This window comes from Rhinoderma darwinii, chromosome 3 (assembly GCF_050947455.1).
Source record: "Rhinoderma darwinii isolate aRhiDar2 chromosome 3, aRhiDar2.hap1, whole genome shotgun sequence".
In the NCBI taxonomy this organism is placed as follows: Eukaryota; Metazoa; Chordata; class Amphibia; order Anura; family Rhinodermatidae; genus Rhinoderma; species Rhinoderma darwinii.
Window position 1 is genome coordinate 136,477,967 of NC_134689.1, and position 21,171 is coordinate 136,499,137.

The window sequence follows — 21,171 nt, forward strand, 5'->3', positions numbered from 1 at the left end:
ACGTTCAAACGTGGCAGAGTTTTTCCGCTGCAAATGTTGGTGCAGATTTGGGGCAATTACGCAACGAATCTGCACCAACATTTGCATATTTGACAGGTAACTCAGATGTTGCAGAAAACACAGCGGACTTTGCCACAGATTTCAGTTTTTGCATTGCAAAGGCTGAAATACGCAGTGAAATTCCGCTTCTTCTCCGCTACAGACAGTGCATGCTGCGGAGGGGAAATTCGGCACCGCAGCCTTTGGTCCACAGCAGAGTTTTCCGCAACGTCTGAACTAACTTTCCTAAAAATGGATAGAAACAAATGCAAAAACCAGCCGCTGGAGAATTCTACTGCGGACTATCCACAGCGGAATTCCACAGCAATTCAGCCACGTCTGAACCTGCCCTTATACCCAGATTATTTCTGAGAGGGCCAAGACTTTCAGTTTTAGGTTTCTCATTATTTATGTCGTTTAAAATATTTTTGGGTTATTTTTACTTTCTTTTGCAATATTTCTTTCTGTTTCAATCTTTGATGCCTTTATTAGTATTTAGTAGTAACTTATTATTTTCGTTATAATTATTTAATGATTTTCCCCTACCATTGCTTTAGTAGTTTGAGCACTTTCTTTCCATCATTTATTGCGCCCCTTACAATTTTATTTAACCACATTGGTTTCCTCCTGTTCTAACGTGTTCCTTTCCATAATGAATATATCTTTTACAAGACTTATTTATGATGCTTTTAAAATGTTCCATTTAGCTTGTGTACTTTTATTTTTGAGAATATTGTCCAAGTTTATGACTATAAATGCTTCTGTTAGCCGATGAAAAGTTTAGTGCTTCGTAGCTCCTCTACTAAATATCTATACTGATATACAGATAAAAATAGAGTCTCCAAGGCGCTGCTGCACAGGGAAGGCAATGAGCAAGAAGGATATGTAATGTATAGGTAGTTTATTGAATACAAGGCTACGCGTATCAATGCCGCACCGGCATCTTCATCAGGCCTGATGAAGATGCCGGTGCGGCATTGAAACGCGTAGCCTTGTATTCAATAAACTACCTATACATTACATATCCTTCTTGCTCATTGCCTTCCCTGTGCAGCAGCGCCTTGGAGACTCTATTTTTATCTGTATATCAGTATATCTCTTGCGGTTTTCCTTGGAACACCGGCACCGAGTCCTGGCAGCAGCAGCAACTATTCTCTCCACTGTTCGTTGTCCTTTAATCCTAGGTGAGCACCCATTAGGATTTCTGTATTTTGTACCTCTTTACCCCTGGTAATCTACACTATGTGGCGCTGTGTTTTGTATCTCTTATCTACTAAATATCTAATAAGGGTGTGTTCACATGTCTCTTATATGAGGAGAAAAACTCTGACATGGATTTCAAGGGAAATCTGCATCAGAAATCTGCCCGAGCTGCTGAAATCTCTCAACAGAATCAAGCCCGTGGATTTCAGCATTCTCATAAATTGAACCCTTTTCAGACCAGTCCTGCCTCCAAAAAAGAACCCTGCACTTGGACTTTATTGGATATGTTGGCTTCATATCAGTAAGAAATGACTTTTTTAACCACACACACAAACAACAAACAAATGGACCAGTGTGAAGCTGGGTAACTCTGCTATTCTATATTGTAAAAGTCAATGTCTGTCTGTCTGTCCTCTATAGGCATCCAAACGCCTGAATCATTTGACCCCGAAATTTGGCACATGGGTGAATTGGATGTTAAGGAAGGTTTTCGTGAAGGTCCCGACCTTGCTGTCGTTCTCTATTATCAGCCATTATCAAATGATCACGACCCAATACTGTAAAAGTGACTACGGACATTCGCTTTTATAGTTGTTTTTATCTGGCAGTAGCAGGTAGTGCACTTTATAAGATAATCCTAGATGGGAAGGTACAGGGGAGCGGTTACACATAGCAACCAATCAGATTACTGATGGCCAGGAGGAAAGCTGCATTACTAGCTGCAGAGACTCCTCCTACCCAACTGCAAGCTGATCAAATGCGTCATACTGCTGCTTGAGCTTCTGAAACTCCTCAGCAAACTCAGGGTTTCTCAGCAACAGATCAGACAGATGGCTCTCAGAAACGCAGAGACTCCTGCCCGAACCCATGCCAGAAAGCAAGCCAATAGAGCACATCATGTCCAGCGTGGTAATGAGTGGGCTGTCATGCATGATGCTGCGTTCAATTAAGATCCAACCATAGTCTATGGCCAACTGGTAAAAAAACTGCTAATATGGTTAGTCAACAGGCTCTGTCACAATCTTATGACTCCATTTCCTACCAGTTTAGGTGTTAGGTATTTAGGAAGTTAAAATTGAAATAAACAGTGGGTAACTGCCGTGGTATATAGGGCTACTAGCGATTTCCCCGTAAACCAAGAAAATACGAGGGCATGGATTTGCCTCTTGGGCACCATTGAAACAAATCCAATGCCGGGTACTTTTTCTAGTAATACATATAAGAAAGATCGTTTTGAGTAATTATTTCAGCTGTTATATAGTTTTATAAAGTTGTAAAGATTTTCTCTTTTAATACTTGGATTTACAGATTAAATTTGATGCTCACTCTTTTCCCTTTTATTATTCCAGGTGGCTGCAGAAAACAGTGCTGGCATTGGATCTTACAGCGATTCTTTTCTGTTTAACACTGCAGAAAGCGGTAAGATATTTCACACAGCGCAAAATAACTGCATTCTCAAAAATTACAAATACGTGACATTTGAGCCTCAGATGCCTTTCATACAGCCACAAAATCCATTGTAATCTGAGGTTTGTTTTGTAGTACTGCAGGTTCTCACAGTACACAAAATAAATAGTTAAATGACAAAATCAGCTCTGCTGCATTAGTAAATAAATCTAAAACCACCACATTCGCATACTATGCCAATGTAAAGTGTGCCAAGGTTTCTCTGGCACAAAAGTGTTGTTACATTTCTGAGAAATTCAGATCTGCTACATCAAGGGTGGACAGAGAAAACGTAGGGCCCAGCGCAGTAACATCATGCGGGCCCCCTTCAACTAGCGTAGATGCAACTTACATCATCACATCTTACATACTTACATCATCTGGATGGCCCTCTCTTTACCATATGTCAGTCAGATCTCTGCTTCTTAGTTAATGGAGTGGCTTTGTGCCTAAAATAGATTACAAGATGATTATCTTCACTTAGGGATTCTTCCTTCATATATTCCTGAGGCCTCATACGCACCTCATAGTGGTATATATGGAGTATTTACGGCGGCACATGGAGTGCCTAAGGTTGCAGATTACAGAGTGGCAGGCATAGGGTGCCACTGTGAGGCACCATATTATTTTCTAGAAGCAATATCTTTTTAATATGGCATGCAGTAGAACATGCCACAATTTGTGCCTCTGCATAAAATCAAAGATACAATATAGGCCCATAGCAGGATGCCGTATTATGGATCTGCACAACTTCGATCCGTAATACAGCTACGCGCATGAGGACTCGGTATGAATTACGCTCATGTTTGTGAGGTTGGTTGCAGTCAGCTAGTGTTACTTTGCATTTTTATATACAATGATACTGTGAAAATATGATAGCAATATAGTAAAATGAACAAAACTTTTCCTTGGCTCTTGTCTTATACAGAAGGAAGACAATACGTAATATGATAACACAGTGATTAAATAGGCAACTAGTCATGTATTTTTAATAATAACTTTAAACAGAAGCCAATTGTTGTATGTGGCATGTCGGAAACAGAAAGAGTATATGCAACAAAGCAAGTGTTGCTTGTATCAAAAAAGGATAAACTCTAGAGACATTGGTAGTAGCATGTACATCAACGCTCCTTTAAGACTTTGTTCATGCGGAGGCGTCAATGGCAACAGTGGTACCAGTGATAACTGCACCCCTATCGCACCAAAAAAAGTAACAAAAGATGTAGGTTTAAAATTCGACTTTTGCTGGGATTGTGAGCTATTTTAATTCAAAGAAACATATCTTGCAAATGGTCCCAGAACTGTTTGTATATAATGTGTACACATTACTATATATGCCTTTACTATGCTGTTTTTATGCTGTTTTTATTTGTTCTCCTATGTAAATAGAGAAAATTCCACACCTAGGTCATGCTGTCAGCCCGCTCTAAAACCAAATACGGCCTATGCCATGTGCAGGAGGCTGCATGGCAGCACACGGAGTCCCTACAGCTCTGTAGGACATGTGCCGCCGTATTGTGCTACATGCGGTGCCATGTGTCAGAGGAATTCTTCCTTTCCGTTAATGGATTCCGTCAGACCTTTCTGTTGGAGGAATCCATCAACGGAAAGGCAAATGGAAATCAGTTGTTAATAGTTTTCGTTTGTCTCCGTTCCAAAAGGTTTCCTTTTTTTGGATGAAATCAATAGCGCAGTCGATTGCACTATTGATTCTGTAAAAAAACCAGGAATGGTTTCCATTTGTCTTTCTGTTGATGGGTTCCTCCGACGGAAAGGTAAGATGAAACCCATCAATGGAAACCGAACGCTGATGTGAACACAGCCTTACGGCTTGCCGCTGAAAGCCGCGGACAGCCACCAGCATTTGCGGGCCGTACTCCCATATAAAGTATGAGAGCACAGTCCGTAAAAAGCAAAAAATATGACATGTCCTATCTTTTGCGGAGCCTTTCTACAAGAAGGTGTCCGTAGAAAATAGGAATGAATGAGTCCATAGTTACGGATGACTACTACGATCATGTGCATGGGGCCTTAGACGCAATGTAAGAATACCTCTGTAATACAGCATCTGATAGAACATGCCACCATTTTTAACCTCTTCGCGCTCAGTGACGTACTATTCCGTTATGGTAACCACATCGTTCGCGCTCCATGACGGAATAGTACGTCACGGGACGAACGGCCATTTCGGCCGTCTCCCGACACATGCACACAGCAGTTGCCGCAGCTCCTATAGCGGGGACCGATCGCTGTGTCCCCGCTGATTAACCCCTTAAAAGCCGCGTTCAATAGCGATCGCCTAATAATGGCGTCCGGGTATGCCATCTACGGAAGCCTAGTGGGTCCTGCATGTAGTGCATTGCATTAGAATGGCGATTAGGGCCTCCTGCCCTCAAGTCCCCTAGTGGGACAAAGTAATCAGGTAAAAAAAAGTTAAAAAAATGATGTGTAAAAATAAAAAAAATAAAAGTCATTAAAGTAAAAATCCCCCTTTTTCATTTATCAGTCCTTTATTATTAATAAAAATATATAATCAAACAAATAAACTATACATAATTTGTATCGCCGCGTCCGTAACGGCCTGAACGACAAAATTATTTTGTTATTTATACTGTGCGGTGAACGCCATAAAAGAAAATAATAATAAACCATACCAGAATCACAATTGTTTGGTCACTTCACCTCCCAAAAAATGGAATAAAAAGAGATAAAAAAATCACATGTACCTAAAAATGGTACTGATCGAAACTACAGTTCGTTACGCAAAAAAGAAATCCTCGCACGGCTTTCTTGATGGAAAAATAAAAAAGTTATGGCTCTTAGAATAAGGTAACACAAAAAATAAATTATTTTTTACAAAAATTATTTTATTGTGCAAACGCCATAAGACATAAAAAAAACTATAAACATATGGTATCGCCGTAATCGTATCGCCCCGCAGAATAAAGTGAATATGTCATTTATAGCGCACGGTGAACGCTGTAAAAAAAATAGAATAATAAACAATAATAGAATTGCTGTTTTACTGTCACCACTCCACTCAAAAATAGAATAAAAACTTATCAAAAAGCAGCATGCACCCCATGAAAACTACAATGAATTCCTCAAGGGGTCTAGTTTCCAAAATGGGGTCACTTTTTGGGGGTTTCCAATGTTTTGGCACCACAAGACCTCTTCAAACCGGACATGGTGCCTAATAAAAAGGAGGCCTCAAAATCCTCTAGGTGCTCCTTTGCTTCGGAGGACGGTGCTTCAGTCCATTAACGCACTAGGGCCACATGTGGGATATTTCTCAAAACTGCAGAATCTGGGCAATAAGTATTGAGTTTTACAGAAAAAGGTGGAATAAAAAGGATTTTCTGACAAAAAAAATAAATATGTAAATTTCACCTCTACTTTCAACTCTGTTTCTTAATTCCTGTGAAACACCTAAAGGGTTAATAAACTTTCTAAATGTTGTTGTGAATACCTTGAGGGGTCTAGTTTCTAAAATGGGGTGTTTGATAGGGGTTTCTAATATATAGGCCCCACTAAGCAACTTCAGAACTGAACTGGAGCCTAAAAAAACAAATACAAAATGAGGCAATCATTTGTTATACTGATTATACTGATAATGAGCAGCGCCCACCCCGAGATGACCCCTATTAGACCATTTCAGTGCCTGGTTTTCCCAAGCATATACCCCCGAGAATTGTATTTCTATTGATGAGTCCTTGGTACATTTTAAAGGGAGGCTTCAATTCCGCCAGTACCTGCCGAGTAAGAGGGCAAGGTATGACGTGAAGATGTATAAGCTGTGCGAGAGTGCATCAGGGTATACCTACAAATTTAGGATATATGAAGGGAAGGACACCAGTACTCAGCCCCCAGAATGCCCCCCTTACTGGGAGTTAATGCAAAATTGTGTGGGATTTGGTGCACCCACTTCTGGACCAGGGTTACCACCTCTACCTGGATAATTTTTATACCAGCGTCCCACCTTACAAGTGCCTTGCTTCCCGAAGTACTGTGGCATGTGGCACTGCTAGAAGAAATCTGAGAGGCCTCCCTAAGACTCTGCTTGGGCAAACACTCAGAAGGGATGAGAGCAGGGCACATTCTAGCAGCAACATATTGTGTGTCAAGTACAAGACAAGAGAGATGTCCTTGTATTGACAACAATACATGGCCACACCAGTACCCATGTACCAGTAAGAGGTACCAGTACAGAGATCCCCAAACCAGACTGCATCCTGGACTACAAAAGGGACATGGGAGGGGTGGACTTGTCAGATCAAGTCCTGAAGCCCTACAGTGCCATGCGGTGTGGTAAAAGAAGCTGGCCGTGCACATCATAGAGATGACATTGTACAATGTGTACATGCTACGCCGATGTACATGCCAGACGGGAACTTTCCTGGAATTTCAAGAGGTGGTTATCAAGACTTAATCTTCAGGGACCAAGAAGGGGGGCACCCAGTACTTCTGGAAGCGAGGCCACACGCATCGTACCAGGAAAACACTTTCCAGGCGAAGTTCCCCAAACTGGCAAAAAAGGAAAAAGTCAAAAGAGGTGCAAAGTCTGCTATAAGAGGGGGATAAGGAAGGACACAATATATCAATGTGACATGTGTCCCGAAAAAACAGGGCTCTGTATGAAAGAGTGTTTTAAAATTTATCATACATCCCTTGATTTTTAATCTACCCCAGTTTGACTTACCCTGATGCACTCCGCACAGCTTATCCCCCTCATCTTTCCCTTCTGAGCCCTGCTGTGTGCCCAGGCAGCAGTTAACAGCCACATGTAGGGTATTGTCGTACCCAGGTGAACCCACATTACAGTTCATGAGGTGTATGTCTCCTGTCAAAGTGCTCACTACACCTCTAGATGAATGCCTTAAGGGGTGTCGTTTTTAAAATGGGGTCACTTCTCAGGGGTTTCAACTGTACTGGTACCTCAGGGGCTTTTGCATACATGACTTCGCACCAGAAAATCCCCAGTAGGCCAAATGATGATCCTTTCCTTCTGAGCCCTCCCATGGGCCCAAACGGCAGTTTATCGACACAAATTGGGTATTGCCACACTCAGGACAAATTGGGCACCAAAATGGGGTATTTTATTTCTTGTGAAAATAATAAATTTTGAGGCAAAACTATTTTTTAATTCACAGCCCAATTCAAATAAATTCTGTAAAAAAACTGTGGGGTCTAAATGGTAACAACACCCATAAATGAATTTCTTGAGAAGTGTAGTTTCCAAAATGGGGTCACTTCTGGTGGGTTTCCATTGCTTTGATACCCCTGGGGCTCTGCAAATACGATATGGCATCCGAAAACCAATCCAGCAATTCTGGACTCCAAAAAACACATAGCGCTCCTTTCCTTCCGAGCCCTCCCATGAGCCCAAACAGCAATTTATCACCACAAATGGGGTATTGCTGCACTCAGGACAATTTGGGCAACAAAATGGGGTATTTTATTCCTTGTGAAAATAAAAAATTTCGATGAAAAATTACATCTTATTGGAAAAAATTTCATTTTTTTAATTTCACGGCCCAATTCAAATACGTGCTGCGTAAAAACTGTGGGGTCAAAATGGTAACAACACCCATAAATGAATTCCTTGAGGGGTATAATTTACGAAATGGGGTAACTTTTGGGGGATTCCTACTGTTTTGGCACCTCAACACCTCTTCAAACCTGGCATGCTGCCTAAAATATATTCTACTAAAAAAAAAGGGGGCCCCAAAATGCACTAGGTGCTTCTTTGTTTCTGGGGCTTGAGTTTTAGTCCACAAGCACACTAGAGACACATGTGGGACATTTCTAAAAAACTGTAGAATCTGGACAATACATATTTAGTAGTGTTTCTCTCGTAAAACCTTCTGTGTTACAGAAAAAATGGAACAAAATTAAAATTCAGCAAGAAAAATGAAATTTGCAAATTTCACCTCCACTTTGCTTTAATTCCTGTGAAATGCCTAAAGTGTTAAAAATCTTTCTAAATGCTGTTTTGAATACTTTGAGGGGTCTAGTTTTTAAAATAGGGGGTTTTATGGGGGTTTCTAATACATAGGTCCCTCAAAGCCACTTCAGAACTGAACAGGTACCTTAAGAAAAGGCTTTTGAAATTTTCTTAAAAATATGAGAAATTGCTGTTTATGTTCTAAGTCTTGTAACGTCCAAGAAAAATAAAAGAATGTTCAAAAAATAATGCCAATCTAAAGTAGACATATGGGAAATGTGAACTAGTAAATATTTTTGGTGGTATAACCATCTGTTTTACAAGCAGATGCATTTAATTTCCGAAAAATGCAATTTTTTCAACATTTTCTCTAAATTTTGCAATTTTTCACAAATAAACACTGAATATATCGACCAAATTTTACTACTAACATAAAACCCAATGTCTCACGAGAAAACAATCTCAGAATCGCTTGGATAGGTTTAAGCATTCCGAAGTTATTACCACATAAATTGAAATATGTCAGATTTCAAAAATGGCTCTGAGCCTTAAGGCCAAAACAAAGCAGCGTTCTTAAGGGGTTAAAAATCTCAGAATTAAATTGAAATCATACAGTAAGTCCTCATAGAAGCGTGCCCTATTATGCCTCCATACGACTTGGAAATTGTATGGAGCCGTAATATCACACAACAAAATGTATACTATTATAGAATTATATTTCACACTTGGCTACTGCAGTTCATAAAAATAATACATGCCAAAAATGGCACAAAAACTCCTTCCAATACTGATTAATTCTTAGTGTGGATTTGGAATTCCCAAAAGTTTAATTGTCTTTTTCAAGATTGATTTGAGCCAGCTGCACAATCTCCCTTTCGTCCTCATAAGGATTTATTAAATTTGGCTACTTTGTAGCATTCCCTTTGACAGCTAAATCTTTATTTTATTACTGATTAGGCATATGAGAATCTACGTTTTTAAAGATATATAAAATCAGTTTGCACTATAAAAATGTATTTTACTCAAAATGCTGCCAAGTATGAGCTGGGATGTGTATGTTTGCTGGGTGCCTATTAGAAAACAATTTCATTATATGGATATAGCATCTATAGAATTTGTAGGAATCAAAGAAAATCTTTGGACGCCATTGAAATCTCACTCATAAAAAAATGATACCTCTACCACATTAATCAGGGCAGAGACCATGGCAGGGGTTTCAAAATGCTTCCCCATGTTCATCCTGATAGCTGTCAGAAGGATAATCATTCAGCCAACAACCCTGATTCCCTCAGTATAACATGCACATTTGACTCTGTGTAATGATGGGGGTAGGGAAACGGACAAGTGAGCCCTAATCTACCCGCCACTCTGTCCCTGCCTACTTGCAACGACCCGCCCTAGGCGACGGGGTACAACTGGGTGGCGGTCCCTACGCTCAGTAAGTGCATGAGACAAACAGACAAGGGAACACACAGCAAAGGGAAATGGGGCAGTTGCCCACGGCAACACCGTGAGCAACAAGAGTGGTGAACGAGCCGAGTCAAACCAGGAGTGTACGAGGTACCAAACGCAGAGCAGGAGAGTAGTCAGTAAGCCAGGGTCAGTATGGAGCAGGATCAAATAGTTAGAAGCTGTAGCTGGGCCAGGAAACCACACGAGAAGAATCACAAGCAAAGGAGGAACAGGAAAGGCAGGTATAAATAGACAGAGGGCGGGAGATAGCTCCATCTGGCCAAGCTGTGATAGGCTCTCCCACTCCTAAGCCTGCCATCCTGAGTGGTGGAAGATGGAGTCAGTCTCTTTTTTTAATCCATAAATTCCACCCCCCCTACTCCCAATGGCACCCAAGGCAGCTTCTTACCCCTCCTACCCTTGTCCTTGGCCTGATAGTAATTTCATCAATTGCATAACTGTAACAGTATTTTTCTAAATTAAAGCTTTTCGGTTTTACCTTCTTTGAGACCTGCCCTCTAAATGTCTTTAATATTTATCCTAATGAATAGATGGGCTTACAGAGCTTAGTAGAAACAATTGCAAATAGGTTGTGTTTTTATTGAGGACATACTGTATCAAAGTGCTTCACTTGAACTTCATAGTCAGCCATGTGCTTCAGGGAAGTAGAGTGGATAGATGTAATGGGGGGACACTGCCCCTCACAAATTGAAAATTGACACTTTATATAGTGTGGTTGCTTTCATTTATGCAGGACCTTTTTCTTTTAGTTCATCCATGGTGTGTGTGTTCCCCATGTACTTGTCCAGGTCTCCCCCTTTTGTCTGCCTGCTTCTCCACCTTAGAGCCTACAGTAGCAGGTCACCATTGTGAGACATGCTGGTGGGCTGGAGAAATTCAGTTGGGAGTGACTGTGCCCAGAGCCGGACTGAACCAAGAAAGAGAGATTGGCTGACTTGGGCCTGCTGAGGGGCCTAATCTTCTTGATGTAAAGAGTTAGTGGACTGTTAGGGCATAAAGGCAACCTGTGACTGGTCCTACAAGTTCAAGATACAAGTGCAGCTAACCTGTTTAAATTCAGTAGAAGTGAGCCTCCTCACGCGTATTTGAGGGTGAATGTACAGGAATAAGTTATTTTGCAACCATGAAGCGTTTATTGTGTGAAGTACTGTAAGGCTATGTTCACACGGGGTATTTTGCTGAGTTTTTTGACGCGGAAACCGCGTCGCAAAACTCGGCAAAAACGGCCCGAAAATGCCTCCCATCGACTTCAATGGGAGGCGTCGGCCTCTTTTTCCCGCGAGTAGTAAAACTGCCTCGCGGGAAAAAGAAGCGACATGCCCTATCTTCGGGCGCTTCCGCCTCTGACCTCCCATTGACTTCAATGGGAGGCAGAGAAAGCGTATTTCGCGCTGTTTTATGCCCGCGGCGCTCAATGGCCGCGGGCGAAAAACGGCGCGAAAAACTCAGCGAAAATCGGCGTGCAGGGAGAGGAATATCTGCCTCAAACTTCCAAACGGAATTTTGAGGCAGATATTCCTCCTGCAAAATACCCCGTGTGAACATAGCCTTATACTGTGGCTGCAAACTGTTCAGAGCGGTTCTTTTAAAGAGACGGCAACCCCCTATCAAAAAGGACTTGGACTAAAAAAATGTACGTGCAACTCCGTGGCTTGGTGACTGTACTCCTAGTTGACCAAAGTGTATAGCAAATTGCACGATGCATAGTTGCAGCCGATAGTAGTTGGAATCCATAATAGGTAGTGATCTAGCGGCAACCATGACCCACAGTGGCATGGAGCTATTATAATCTAAGTCACTAGTGTAACCCCGTATGTAATGCAAAGGTTGGCAGGCGGTGGCAGAGAAAAGCTTCAGTTAGTGCTGCAGTTAGCGTGCGCGCGCCCTCATGCATGCGTGCACGGCCGTTCACTCGCACATTGACGTCACCACTCCTGCCGCCACGGAACGAGAAGAGAGGAGGAGAAGCAGAGACGAGGAGAAGAAGCAGAGACGAGGAGAAGAAGGAGACGAGGAGATCTACTTACATCCGCCAATGTGCGCGCGAACGGCCGCGCGCATGCGTGCACATACGTGCGCGCCCACGCTACCTGCAGCACAGAGAACACAGCGCTAGCCACCCTGACATTGTCCGCAGCTGATTGGACAGTGTCAAAGCGGAGACATCACGCCCCCTTGCCTTTTAGTTAATTAGAAACGCCCCATTAACTGTTCAGGGGTTTATTTACATAACGGCACCGATATGTAAATAACAGAGGGAGTTAGAAAAATAATTTTACGTGAAACATGGTTTGTGAAGCCTTTCCTATAACATGCTGCACTCAGCTGCACATGTTTGGGGAGGTGAAAGGTTCTCTTTAATGAAAGGTTTTTTTTATGTTCCAAAAAAAAAAGCATTAAAAGTTCCCCAAAAATATATTTTCCCATTTTTTCCTTAAATCAATGTTAAAAAAATAAATAAAAATTAACATAACTGGTATTGCTTGCATCCGTAAAAGTCAGAACTATCACAATATAGTGTTGTTTAACCTGCTCGGTAAATACCGTAAAAAAAAACTATACAAAACATGCAAATTGCTGTTTTTTGGTCAACTTAGCTCTCCAAACAAATAGAATAAAAAGTGATCAAAAATCAAAAAGTGATAAAAAATTTGCATGTATCCCAAAATAGTATCGGTGAAAACTACAGCTCACCCTGCACAATTTAAGCCCTCACACCACTAAATTGATGAAAAAATAAAAAAGTTATGGCTTTCAGAATATGGCGACACAAAACAATTTTTGTTTTTAGCAAATAGTTTTCTTTTTTTAAAAGTGGTAAAACATAAAACAAAACATATAAATTTGGTATCGCTGTAATTGTATCAACCTGTAGAATAAGGGGAATATGTAGTTTTTACCGCCTGATGGACTCCGTAAAAACGAAACCCCCCAAAATATGGTGTAATCGTTGTTTTTTTGCCCATTTCACCCCACAACCAAATTTTGTTTCAGCTTTCCATTAAATGATGTGGTTCAGTAAATAGTGCCAATAAAAACTACAACTTGTCCCGCAAAAAAGAAGCCCCTATATGGCTATGTCGAAGAAAGAAAGAAAAAAGTTATGGCTTTTGGAATGCGGGGAGGAAAAATCAAAAATGAAAAAACTCAAATTGGTCGTGTCCTTAAGGGGTTAAATTCAAGAGTAGTGAGCCTCCTCATGCCTATTTGAGGGTGGATGTATAGGGACAAGTTATTCTGCAACCATCAAGTGTTTATTGTGTGAAGTAACGTTATACTGTGGCTGCAACACTTTCAAATCCTTTAAAAAGGGGACCATACTCCTAGATGCACAGAGTTTACTGCAACCAAGGGTAGTCGGGTTCCATGAAAGATAGTTGCGTGGAGCAACGATGTGATGAGTGCAACCCCACGTGTAATGCAAATGTGGAGTCGGAGAGAAGCCACTCTGATACCCATAGCATCACAGAAGGAGGGTCTAAGAGCTGACAGTCACTTTGGTGCAACCCAACTTGGTAGAACCTCCAACGGAGATGAAGGTCCCGTGCCCCAATGATGGACTGCTTATAAAGGTTGTGCCATAAAGTTATCTGTTCAACTGGGACTTTCATTCTCTAACTGTACATATAGAAGAATATTTCTGAACATTATGAAAGACAGTCAGTTCTTCAAGAACACCAAGAATAACCATACTATAATAATTTCAATATATTCGCATAAACCTGATATCTTTGAGAATTATACATCTATCTGTTGGATAGCCTTATGCAACAGTCTTCCATTAAATAAAATGAAGTAGTACAGTAGGTTCTAGTATAGTAGACTATGAAGTTTAGTACTCTTTTCACTCTTTGTTGCTTAAAGCAAAACATAATTTGATGGAGTATATTTGACTATGAGTTGAATCAATTCAGGAGGCCAAGGCCCAAAACCCCTTCATAGGGCTTGTCTGTTTTGGAAATACACTGTTAAGAAATTCTAGAGGGGATATCCACCCAAATAGTGTCCCTTGCTCTGTAGGACCCAGCATCTTCCTGCATTACATATGCAACCACTTGATTTCAAATACAACTGTCTGGTGCTTCAGTTCTACTGTGGTGGTGCAGAAGAAGAATGCAACAGTTGCTTATTATTCAGCTTATTTTGGGGGAAAGTTCCAAAAAAGGGTGACTATCCAAACTAGACAACTCCTTTAGATTGTAACATATAATGCACATGCATTTCAAAGTACAGGGATATAGAAGGGTCACTACTGCAAAGAATGCAATATACACTTTTTTGTAACTTTTTTCAAAATATTAGTAATGATTGCCCTTAAATTGTGTATATAGCGTTTTTTCTTATAGTCAAGGATTTGATTATTTGGCAAATATTTATACATAAACATAATTTTTACATTTTATCATTATGGTTTACAGGAACCTTTATACTTTATAATTTACATGAAATGTCTTTTATAAATCACACAGTATGTAAATCTTCTGTTTTACGGTTTATCTGTTTTTAAAGGTCACATAAGACACACATACAGCATACTGTATAAAACATCATCTTTTATATTGTAAGTTATGTTACAGCTTTGAGAATGGTAAAATATGTTTCATAATAAGATTAGACTGTAACATATCTAATATTTTATTTCCCTAGAATGAATTTTAGACCACCATCATTCACTTCTCATCGATCATACAGACAACAATTATTCACCCTACCTTACTGTCATATGCCATAAAAAAAATTGGTCTGCAGAATGTACTACAGTATTATAAATTTTACTACTAGTTCTAATTTATAGCTATCTTAGTTTGTATGGGTGTACAGAAAGTCATTTAGGCCCCCGGTATTAAATATCACTGAACCCTTACTAACCACTAGAACTAAGTTACACTTGATTTGGGTATATAAATTCTATTTGATGGGCACATAAACTTTAAGAAGTGTTGTTAGGCCCTGTTCACATCACATTGTTGTTCCGTCTGAGTGGGATACATCACCATATAGGGTGAAGCACCAACACTGTCATTCTTCCTCCATATTGCCCTTCTCCCGCCATATCACTATCAGTCCAGATGTCTGCTGTCAGGACATGTGGGGGGTCATGTGACAGTGCTTCCTCCTCTATCTCTCTGTTGACGGCGTATATGTCCGATGGAGGCCTGTAAAGGATGCCATATAGTGGCATCTGTCACCCATATGGAATTGCTTAATTTACTACTGGCCTGACGGAGGCTGAAAGCACACTCTTATGGCCTCCAACTAGCAATGGAAGAATATGGACATGTTTAGTGTGCACACTGGGAGCTTACTAAGCACATACATTAAGGGTATGTTCACACGGCTTATTTTCGGCCGTTTTTCGGCCTGTAAACGGAAAACCGGAAGCAGAACGCCTCCAAACATCTGCTCATTGATTTCAACGGCTGCGAAAAAGAAGTGCATGTCACTTCTTGAGCCGTTTTTGGACCCGTTTTTCATTGACTCTATAGAAAACCAGCTCCAAAAAACGGCCGTAAAAAAAACCGCGAAAAACGCCAGTTGCTAAAATACAATTCTGAAAATCAGGAGCCATTTCTCCTTGAAAACAGCTCCGTATTTTCAGATGTTTTTGTGTGTGCACATACCCTCAGGATATGTTCACACGCTTAATAAAAAATTTCTGAAAATACGGAGCTGTGTGTGGGCGGTGTCTTTAGTTAGAGCGCGTCCAGGGGTCTTAGAATCTGTGTAAAATTACATGCTGTCTTTACACATGCACTGCGCACTCTTTTTCTCATAGTAGATGGGGACACCACAGTTACTGTACTTTCACTTGCACTGTGCACTCAGAACAATGCACGATTTCTAAGACTCCTGGACGCGCTCTAACTAAAGACACCGCCCAAACACATCTTCGTTTCATCATCAGCATCCCTGGAGCTGAAGACCGAATAGCCGCAGCAACAGACAGTGAATGAATTTGAGGGGCCCTGAAATAGATAGACAAGATAGACTTTTAAAAATAAAAACAAACATATTGGCTGATGAAGACATTTGATAAAGTTTATTGATTTTCAAATAAAATTCATACCTGTCATAAAAAAAGAAAGTGCAGTGACTCTTTAAGCATGGATGAAACACTTGATGTGAATGAGGCCTTACTTACAAAATTTCTTTGGCTTCTTCTGGCCACAGACTTTCAGCCTCTGCTCTAATGCTTGAAGTGTATTAGTCTACACCTGATTTTGACATTATCTAATGTAACCTATATAATATTTAAACAAATCTCATCAACACGCTGCATAAAAAATCTGCAGAAAAGTCCTTCGGAAATTGACTTGCAGTGTGAGTTCTGAATCAAATGATGTTTGCAAAAACGCTGCAGAATTTCCACATGGCAAATCCAGCAGACAAATCTCAAAAGAATAAGAAACGTGAAATTTATTTTGTATTGCCAAATTCTGAGAGCCATAACTTTTTCATTTTTCCGTCGATTGAGTGGCATGAGGGCATTTTTTTTTTCCGGGACAAGCTGTAATATTTAATGGTACCATTTTCGGGTACATGCAAGGTTTTGATCACTTTTTATTCCATTTTTTGTGGGAGATGACGTGACCAAAAAACAGAGATTCTGATGCTCTACAATTTTTTTCTTACGGGGTTCACCGTGCGGGTTAAATAATGATATATAGTAATAATTCACACTTTTATGGCTGCGGCAATACCAATTACATTTATTCATTCATTTTTTTACAATGCTTTAGGGGGGAAATTGGGAAAAGGAGGTGTTTTTTTAACGTTTAACCACTTAACGCTCAGTGACGTACTATTCCGTCATGGAAAACGCCACATTCGCGCTCCATTACAGAATAGTACGTCACGGGAGCAACGGCCATTTCGGCCGTCCTCCCGACACATGCAGGAGCTGTGACAGCTGCTGTCTCCTACAGCAGCTGCCGCAGCTCCTACAGCGGGGACCGATCGCGGTGTCCCTGCTGATTAACCCCTTAAAAGCCGCGTTCAATAGTGATCGCGGCTTTTTAGGGGTTAAGCTACAATCGCCAGCCTGCTACACGATAGCGGCCGGCGATGGTGACTATGGCAACCGGACACCTAACAATGGCGTCCGGCTATGCCATCGACGGAAGCCTAGTGTGTTCTGACGAAGTCAGGACCCACTATGCTTGCTGTCAGTGAGTAGCTGACAGCTCTAATACACTGCACTACGCATGTAGTGCAGTGTAGTAGAATAGCGATCAGGGCCTCCTGCCCTCAAGTTCCCTAGTGGGACAAAGTAATAAAGTAAAAAAAAAAGTAAAAAAAAGATGTGTAAAAATAAGAAAATAAAAGTTTTAAAACTGATCAAAGAAAAAATCCCCCTTTTTCTCTTATCAGTCCTTTATTATTAATAAAAATATATAAACAAACAAATAAACTATACATAATTGGTATCGCCGCGTCCGTAACGGCCTGAACTACAAAATTATTTCATTATTTATCCCGCGCGGTGAACGCCGTAAAATTAAATAATAATAAACCGTACCAGAATCACAATTGTTTGGTCCTGATCAAAACTGCAGTTCGTTACGCAAAAAATAAGTCCTCGCACGGCTTTATTGATGGAAAAATAAAAAAGTTCTGGCTCTTAGAATATGATAACACAAAAAGTAAATGAGTTTTTTACAAAATGTATTTTATTGTGCAAACTATAAACATATGGTATCGCCGTAATCGTATTGTCCCACAGAATAAAGTGAATTTGTCATTTATAGCGCACGGTGAACGCTGTAAAAAAAAATAGAATAAAAAAACAACAATAGAATTGCTGTTTTTTAGTCACTACGCCACTTAAAAATAGAATAAAAACTGATCAAAAAGCTGCATGCACCCCATGAAAACTACAATGAATTCCTCAAGGGGTCTAGTTTCCAAAATGGGGTCAATTTTGGGGGGTTTTCCACTGTTTTGGCACCACAAGACCTCTTCAAACCGGACATGGTGCCTGATAAAAAGGAGGTCTCAAAATCCTATAGGTACTCCTTTACTTCGGAGGCCGGTGCTTCAGTCCATTACCGCACTAGGGCCACATGTGGGATATTTCTCAAAACTGCAGAATGTGGGCAATAAATATTGAGTTGCGTTTCTCTGGTAAAACCTTTTGTGTTATAAAAAAAATGGTATAAAAAGGATTTTCTGACAAAAAAAAAATATGTAAATTTCACCTCTACTTTGCTCTAAATTCCCGTGAAACAACTAAAGGGTTCATAAACTTTGTAAATGCTGTTGTGAATACTTTGAGGGGTCTAGTTTCTAAAATGGGGTGTTTCATAGGGGTGTCTAATATATAGGCCCCTCAAAGCAACTTCAGAACTGAACTGGAACCTAAACAAAATAAATGAGGCAATACTTTGCTTCTTAAATTATACGGATAATGAGCAGTGCCCACCCCGAAATGACCCTAGTTTTGACCGTTTGTATAAATGGAGACCCCTATTAGACCGTTTCAGTGCCCAGTTTTCCCAAGCATACACCCCAAGAAGGGTATTTCTATTGATGAGTCCTTGGTAGATTTTAAAGGGAGGCTTCAATTCCGCCAGTACCTGCCGGGTAAGAGGGCAAGGTATGGCGTGAAGATGTATAAGCTGTGCGAGAGTGCATCAGGGTATACCTACAAATTTAGGATATATGAAGGGAAGGACACCAGTCTTCAGCCCCCAGAATGCCCCCGCTTACTGGGAGTTAATGCAAAAATTGTGTGGGATTTGGTGCACCCACTGCTGGACCAGGGTTACCACCTCTACCTGGATAATTTTTATACCAACTTCCCACTCTTCAACTGCCTCGCTTCCAGAAGTCCTGTGACATGCGGCACTGCTAGAAGAAATCTGAGAGGCCTCCCTAAGACTCTGCTTGGGCAAACACTCAGAAGGGGTGAGAGACCTGAGCGCATTCTAGCAGCAACATATAGTGTGTCACGTACAAGACAAGAGAGATGCCACACCAGTACCCACGTACCTGCACGAGGTACCAGTACAGAGACCCCCAAACCAGACTGCATCCTGGACTACAATAGGTACATGGGAGGGGTGGACTTGTCAGATCAAGTCCTGAAGCCCTACAGCGCCATGCGGTGTGGTATAAGAAGCTGGCCGTGCACATCATACAGATGGCATTGTACAATGCGTACGTGCCTCGTCGATGTACAGGCCAGATGGGAACTTTCCTAGAATTTTGAGAGGTGGTTATCAAGAACCTAGTCTTTAGGGATTAAGAAGGGGGCACCCAGTACTTCTAGAAGCGAGGCCACACGCATCGTACCAGGGCAACACTTTCCAGAAGAAGTTCCCCAAACTGGCATGAAGGGAAAAAGTCAAAAGAGGTGTAAAGTCTGCTATACGAGGAGATAAGGGAGGACACACTATATCAATGTGACACATGTCCCGAAAAACCAGGGCTCTGTAAGAAAGTGTTTTAAAATTTATCATAGATCCCTTAGATTTTTCATCTACCCTGACGCACTCCGCACAGCTTATCCCCCTCATCTTTCCCTTCTGAGCCCTGCTGTGTGCCCAGGCAGCTGATAGGCAGCTGATAACAGCCACATGTAGGGTATTGCCGTACCCGGGAGAACCCACATTACAGTTTATGGGGTGTATATCTCCGGTGGCACATGCTGGGCACACTATATCGGACACTGAAATGGCATAGATATATAGAAAATTGCAACTCTCACACTGCACCATCTGCTGCGCATTATCTTTTACACAATACCTGTGGGGTCAAAATGCTCACTACACCTCTAGATGAATGTCTTAAGGGGTGTAGTTTTTAAAATGGGGTCACTTCTCAGGGATTTCAACTGTACTGATACCTCAGGGGCTTCTGCATACATGACTTAGCACCAGAAAAGCTCCAGTAGGCCAAATGGTGGTCCTTTCCTTCTGAGCCCTCCCAAAATGGTCACAGCAATCATAAATCAATTCCTTGAGGGGTGTAGTTTCCAAAATGGGGTCACTTCTGGTGGGTTTCCATTGCTTTGATACCTCTAGGGCTCTGCAAATGCGACATGGCACCCGAAAACCAATCCAGCAAAATCTGGACTCCAACAAACACATAGCGCTCCTTTCCTTCTGAGCCCTCCCGTGGGCCCAAACGGCAGTTTATCACCATAAATGGGGTAATGCCGCACTCAGGACAAATTGGGCAACAAAATGGGGTATTTTGTTCCCTGTGAAAATAAGAAATTTTGATCAAAATGACATCTTATTGGAAAAAATTACATTTTTTTAATTTCACAGCCCAATCCAAATACGTACTGTGAAAAAACTGTGGGGTCAAAATGGTAACCACAACCATAAGTTAATTCCTTGAGGGGTGTAGTTTCCAAAATGGGGTCAATTCTCGTGGGTTTCCATTGTTTTGATACCTCTGGGGCTCTGCAAATGTGTCATGGCACTCGAAAACCAATCCAGCAAAATCTGGACTCCAACAAACACATAGCGCTCCTTTCTTTCTGAGCCCTCCCATGGGCCCAAACGGCAGTTTACCACCACAAATGGGGTATTGCTGCACTCAGAACAAATTGGGCAACAAAATGGAGTATTTTATTTCTTGTGAAAATAACAAATTTTATCAAAAATGACATCTTATTGGAAAATATTTCATTTTTTAAATTTCAAAGCCCAATTCAAATACGTACTGTGAAAAAACTGTGCGGTCAAAATGGTAACAACAACCATACATGAATTCCTTGAGGAGTGTAGTTTCCAAAATGGGGTCACTTTTGGGCGATTCCTACTGTTTTGGTACCTCAACACCTCTTCAAACCCGGCATGCTGCCTAAAATATATTCTAATAAAAAAGAGGCCTCAAAATGCACTAGGTGCTTCTTTGCTTCTGGGGCTTTTGTTTTAGTCCACAAGCACACTAGAGCCACATGTGGGACATTTCTAAAAACTGTAGAATCTGGACAATACATATTTAGTAGTGTTTCTCTGGTAAAACCTTCTGTGTTACAGAAAAAAATTGAATAAAATTGAAATTCAGCAAGAAAAATGAAATTTGCAAATTTCACCTCCACTTTGCTTTAA

General features: G+C 41.0%; 1 protein-coding gene across 1 annotated transcript in view; it reads left to right on the top strand.

The window, feature by feature from the left end:
- PTPRQ (protein tyrosine phosphatase receptor type Q) overlaps positions 1 to 21,171 on the top strand; it is a 271,650-nt gene that overhangs the window by 23,497 nt on the left and 226,982 nt on the right. The window contains exon 5 of the mRNA XM_075859391.1: positions 2,592 to 2,661. Within this exon, the coding sequence (XP_075715506.1) occupies positions 2,592 to 2,661 (70 nt within the window). The remainder of the gene's footprint in view (positions 1 to 2,591; positions 2,662 to 21,171) is intronic.